We start from the raw sequence: 6,000 nt of genomic DNA, 5'->3' as shown, positions 1-6,000 counted from the left end.
AATTTTAGTTCTTTTTGCTTTTGCTGTCTGCCCTCTGGTGGATGAGGCTGTCTACGAGGCTTATGCAAGTTTCCTGATGGGAGGGACTGGTGGTGGGTAGAGCTGACTGTTGCTCTGGTGGGCAGAGCTCAGTCAAACTTTAATGTGCTTGACTGCTGATGGGTGGGGCTGGGTTCCCTCCCTGTTGGTTGTTTGGCCTGAGGCAACCCAACATTGGAGCCTACTCTGGCTCTTTGGTGGGGCTAATGGCAGACTCTGGGAGGGCTCACGCCAGGGAGTACTTACCAGAACTTCTGCTGCCAGTGTCTTTGTCCCCATGGTGAGCCCCAGCCACCCCCCACCTCTGCAGGAGACCCTCCAACACTAGCAGGTAGGTCTGGTTCAGTCTCCCCCAGGGTCACTGCTCCTTCCATTGGGTCCCGATGCACACACCACTTTGTGTGTGCCCTTTAGGAGTGGAGTCTCTGTTTCCCCCAGTCCTGTGGAAGTCCTGCAATCAAATCCCACTAGCCTTCAAAGTCTGATTCTCTAGGAATTCCTCCTCCCGTTTCTGGACCCTCCAGGTTGGGAAGACTGACGTGGGGCTAAGGACCTTCACTCCAGTGGGTGGACTTCTGTGGTATAAATGTTCTCCAGTCTGTGAGTCACCCACCCAGCAGTTACGGGATTTGATTATACTGTGATTGCGCCCCTCCTACTGTCTCATTGTGGCTTCTCCTTTGTCTTTGGATGTGGGGTATCTTTTTTGGTGAGTTCCAGTGTCTACCTGTCAATGATTGTCCAGCAGCTAGTTGTGATTCTGGTGCTCTCACAAGAGGGAGTGAGAGCATGTCCTTCTACTCCACCATCTTGGTTCAGGGCCTATCACTTGTATTTTCTTCTTAGGGAGACTGTAGGTTTACCTTCGCCCAAGGAAGAGAATGAAAACTTCCACATAGAGTAGATAAGCAAGTTATGTTTGCTCTTTGAGGGACAGTCCCCAGTCTCTACAGCATTGTCATTCTTATATATGGCTTTGTCACATTGACTCATCATCTCTTTGTCCTTTGAAATTTTTGTCATTTACTTTATTCTTCCTTCCTCTATAACTAATTTGTTTCAGCCTCCTATACTGTTTGTGAAAGCATGGCCCTAGTCTTAGCATGCCTAAGAGATTCGTGAATCTGTGCCTTATTATTTATGGTCTTTGTCCAAGAGCAAACAGTGAGCACATTCATTAAGTGCTTGTGATCATCTTTCTGCTCTTGCAGGTCACTTATGATCATGTTTATGCCATAAGGATTGCTGACTGATGCCTCCCATTTGCCGAATGAACTGGCTTTGTGGCTGTGGATAAAGCTTTATTTCATCAAATTCTCATTTACTTCTCAGGTATTAAATAAAACCTTCTAAGTTCCACACACTGTTCTAGGTGCTGGAGATACAATAGTGAACATATGGACATAGTTTTTGTCCTTGTGGAGCTCACACTTGGGTGACAGTTTAGAGTGATCCCCTCAATAGAGACTTTCAGCTGTTCCATCTTACAGTGAATATTCATTTGTAGTCATGAGTTGATTTTATTATCATCACCAAAATGAGTTCTAAATGGTCAACTGTAAGTTAGAAAAATTTTTAAGGCAGATATTCAGTTATAAAAGATGAATAGTAGGAAAATAATTGGATGAAAAGAAAAGGTCACAAATTCCTCCTCGTTTATATTCAGGACTTCCAGAAGAGCATAGTAAATATGTGGGGAAAAGAATCTCTGTGGACTGGTAATTGATTTGACATATTAGCAAGGCTCTTTGAATTGTTAATTATAATTTAATAAGCTGATGTTAATTAATCCCAGTAATGTATATTGTTTCTGTACATTCTAGTAGAGAATAGAAAAGCTAGAGATTCTGAATATGCCCACATAACCAATCAGTTACATGGGTTAACCAGAATTAGGCTGGCATGTCAGTGTTGGTAGTGCTAGTCTCATTCAATTTTGTAATATAAATACTATGTCTGTATGATTTATTGTTCAAACTAGGGCAGTTTTTGATGGTGAAAGGAGGTACCCCCGAGTACAAGGGATCTAGGCCCACCTAATTCTTGGCATGTTGAAATAGCAAATTACCAGGCTACTAGACTATTTTTCCTTTTCCAAGTTCATCATCAAGCAAGTTCATCATAACCAGATGAAATGATTTCTTATTAACACTTTTATGAAGAAATTCTGCCCTTAAATCCTCTCCCATTGGTGGGGTGAGTAGACCCTTTTCTTTTTTTAAAAATATTGGGAAGACCTTGAAAGTTTCCAGCCTCTAATTCCTAAAACCTACAGCCTGGCTAACTGCCCAACTTTTGTGCTCCCACTCTATCTATGACAATCTCTATCTTACACCTTACCATGTATTTTAAAATCATTTATGTTTCTATCACCTTTATTAAGCTTTATGTTTCTCTAGGGCAGAGATTGTATTTTATTCATACTTTAACTTCTCTGTGTCTCTGATTGCTCATCTTTAAAATACAGATAACAGTACTAAAGTCACAAAGTTTTATGAAGAAAAAATTAATTAAAACATTTGGAAACCTTATAATAGTGCCTGGCACATAGTAAGTTCTTAGTAGTGTCAGCTCAATATTATTATCATCACTATTTGTTATCACAGTGCAAGTAGTCAACGTCATGTACACAAAACATGTACACTAAATATTAATTCATCAAACATTTATTAGTGTTTTCTATATTCAAGTCAATCTATACGAAGATGAATCAGGAGCCTATTTTTAAGTAAGGATGGGGAACAGGAATGAGATATGCACATAAAGATAATACAAAATAGAAAGTAACAGGTGATGTAAGAGAGGTAAATATATAGCAACATTGCTCTTACTATTAGAGAATATTTTGAGACTGAAAGGATCAGGGAGGACTGTAGGAGTGAGAAAGAATTTTAGCTGAATCTTGAGGAAATTATAAGATTTCGATACGTAGACATCTGTGTTAGTGGTGTAAGGACGTGAAGATATTCCAAAAATGGCTATGTAAGTAAAGGTACACAAAAGGAGAATCTTGAAATCTGCTTAGGATAATGGCAAGTATTGTCTAGGGATTAAGCTTGGAGAAGACCTGAAAGGTAGTTTGGATCCAGATAATAGAAGGTCTTGAATGTCACACCACAGATTTTGCATTAAATTTGATTTATTTTTCTATTTAATAAAGCATCTGGGTTTTAAAAATTATGAGTAAAAATAATGAAAGTTCATGAACTTGGAGGTTCTCCCTGTTCCCCTTCACTATAGATAATGGGGAGGTGGTAGTATGAGAAATCATCTTGGAGTCCATGCCAGGACCCTTAGGTTGTAAGCCTGGTTCTGCTCCACTGTGTGACTCTTATCAAGTCAAGTGCCCTGCTTGCCTCTCCATTTGTAAAATAATAAATATTAAGGGTGTACATAGAGGACTCTAAAGGTAATTCCTTCTCTAAAACTTTTGACAGGGAAAGAACATGTAATGGGTGCAGTGCTAGGAGCAGAAGTTATTTATCCCAGTGATATAGGCAATTATTCTTCAGGGTCTTCTCTTACTCTTAGCCTACTTCCAGAAACTATCAGAATTTAAAGAAACACTGAGTTTTGTGATTCCCCCCCAAATATATATTTTTAATTAATTAGTTAATTTTTGGCTGCATTGGGTCTTTGTTGCTGCACATGGGCTTTCTCTAGTTGTGGTGAGCGGGGGCTACTCTTTGTTGCGGTGCATGGGCTTCTCATTGTGGTGGTTTCTCCTGTTGCAGAGCATGGGCTCTAGGTGCTCATGGGCTTCCGTAGTTGTGGCATACCAGCTCAGTAGTTGTGGCTCACAGGCTCTAGAGCGCAGGCTCAGTAGTTGTGGTGCACGGACTTAGTTGCTCCGTGTCATGTGGGATCTTCCCAGACCAGGGCTCGAACCCGTGTACCCTGCATTGGCAGGCGGATTCTTAACCACTGCGCCACCAGGGAAATCCTCCTCCAACTGTTTACTTGTGCATGTGATAGGAGAGCCGAAAGGTTGGTAGACTCTAGGCTGTGGCCTCTGTAATCCCATTCTCAAACGTTTTGATTCCTCAGTGCTGAATCACAGCAGTTGATCAACAGGAGTCCTCCACCAATAGATGTCCATGTCTGGCTGAGCCATAATGATTAATATTTGTAATCATAGCCCTAAGGCATTGGAGAAGCCCCAAGATATCTTCTGATTCACCAAAGGAAGATGGTATTACAGTCTGCCTCAGGTTTCTTGTTGGGAGTACATTTTATTGTATTTCAATATTTTGAAAATTGGGATTAGACGTCTACTGTGGAGGGATCTTTGTGTAACCTGGGGTGTTTGATTAATTGGCACAGCTCTTCCATTAGCCATTCGGGATATTAGTTTTCTAGATTTGTTTTTATGCCTGAGAATAAGACTATTTTTCTCAAGGAGAAACTGACTGTTCTCTCAGGACAATTTGTTCTATTAAAAAAAAAAGGTAGTAAATACACTCTTGCCCTATTAAACATGTTGGAGATAAACTAAGTGTAGTGTGGGCTTTTAAAATGTTCTGATATGAAAAGAGTACTTTAAGGGATTTTTGGCTTTGAGACCTTCCCTAGAACCTTATACAAGAAAAACACTCTTCCTCTGCATCTTTATAAAAATGATTATTTATACAGCTTTAAAGCACTTATCAATAAAGGGCCTCCCCACCCGTGGGGACTCTGCTTCTTGGTAGACTGTTGGAAAGAAGCTAAAGCACCACACAATGTCCTCAGTGGCTTTGTTCAGAGAACTTTAGAAGCCCTGGAGCCTGTTCATGGAACAGTTTTGAGGTGGAGGCCAAAGGGATCTCGGGGAGGCAGGAAAACTCAGTCAGAGTAGCAAAGAAGTGGGAGAATATTAATCTTTGGTAGCTCCAGGGCTACTCCCACTCTATCCCTGAGGAAAAAAACAAAACAAATATGGAAATACAAAGAGAAACGTAAAGTCAGTGGGGGAAGTGGGTAGAAGAGGAGGAAGCATTCACATGAAAAGTTACTGCAGCAACTAGCAAGAGAACCCCAAATTGTGACCGTTAAATGGAATTTGTAAATACACTCCTCTTTTCTCCTTTCTGCTTCTGAATAAAACCATACCCAGCTCGGAGACCCCAGTTTCCTCCAAGGCTTCAGTAATCCATCCTGGAAAATCGTATTGGATTGATACACAATCCCAATCCAATCCATTTTCTAGTTTGCAAAGGAAAATCCGGTCCGGCGTTTATTTTTAGCAGCGCTCCCTGTGACCGAAAGCTACAGCTCTTCAGCGGGGATAACTGAGGACCGTATTGGGGAGAGAAGGGAAGAAGGGCGGGGGAGCGGGAGGCGGCCGAAGGGACGCCCTGCGCATGCGTGCCAGCGCCCATGCAAATCTGCTGTACATCCAGAGAGCAAAGTGGGATGATCTGTCACTACACCTGCAGCACCACGTTCGGAGGACAGCTCCTGCTTGCAGCTTCCAGACCCAGGTAAAAAAAACAAACTGAGCGGGCACCGTGCATGCATATCAATACCAGGTCTCAACCTATCCCCTGAAGAGGCAATCTGCTGCTGCTGCTAAGGGTCCTTTGGTGGCTGATTGCAGCTTCAAGGTTTAAGAAATCCCATCTTTCAGGAAGCCTGAGGGGAAGAAAGGAAGTACGGGCGAAATCATCAGATTGGCTTCCTGGATTTGGGAATCTGAAGCGGGCCCACATCTTCCGGCCAACTTCCATTGAACTTCCCAGCACTCGAAAGGGACCGAAATGGAGAGCAAAGGTATGAGGCTGTCCCCATCGGGGGACTTCCCGCTGCATGTGCGTGTGGCCAGGGCAGCCCTCGGCGAGGGGACTGCAGTGCTTGGGGAGTGAGCATCATACTAGGTCGATAGGAGGAGATGCTATGTCCGTTGCAGCACCAGGGAAGTGTGGCAGGAAGGCGACTTCTTTTTAACTCCCACAGCTTGGAAGACAGTGTTTAATACTCCAT

The 6,000-nt window shown here is 42.6% G+C and overlaps 1 protein-coding gene across 1 annotated transcript in view; it reads left to right on the top strand.

Annotated features, from left to right (window-relative positions):
- Positions 1–5,416: 5,416 nt before the first annotated feature.
- FGF12 (fibroblast growth factor 12) overlaps positions 5,417–6,000 on the top strand; it is a 566,009-nt gene continuing 565,425 nt past the window's right edge. Inside the window, exons 1-2 of the mRNA XM_060150293.1 lie at positions 5,417–5,501; positions 5,648–5,790. Of these exons, the coding sequence (XP_060006276.1) occupies positions 5,778–5,790 (13 nt within the window). The 5' untranslated portion in view covers positions 5,417–5,501; positions 5,648–5,777. The remainder of the gene's footprint in view (positions 5,502–5,647; positions 5,791–6,000) is intronic.

This window comes from Lagenorhynchus albirostris, chromosome 5 (genome assembly GCF_949774975.1).
Source record: "Lagenorhynchus albirostris chromosome 5, mLagAlb1.1, whole genome shotgun sequence".
Classification (NCBI taxonomy): Eukaryota; Metazoa; Chordata; class Mammalia; order Artiodactyla; family Delphinidae; genus Lagenorhynchus; species Lagenorhynchus albirostris.
This window is presented reverse-complemented; position numbering and strand designations above follow the sequence as displayed.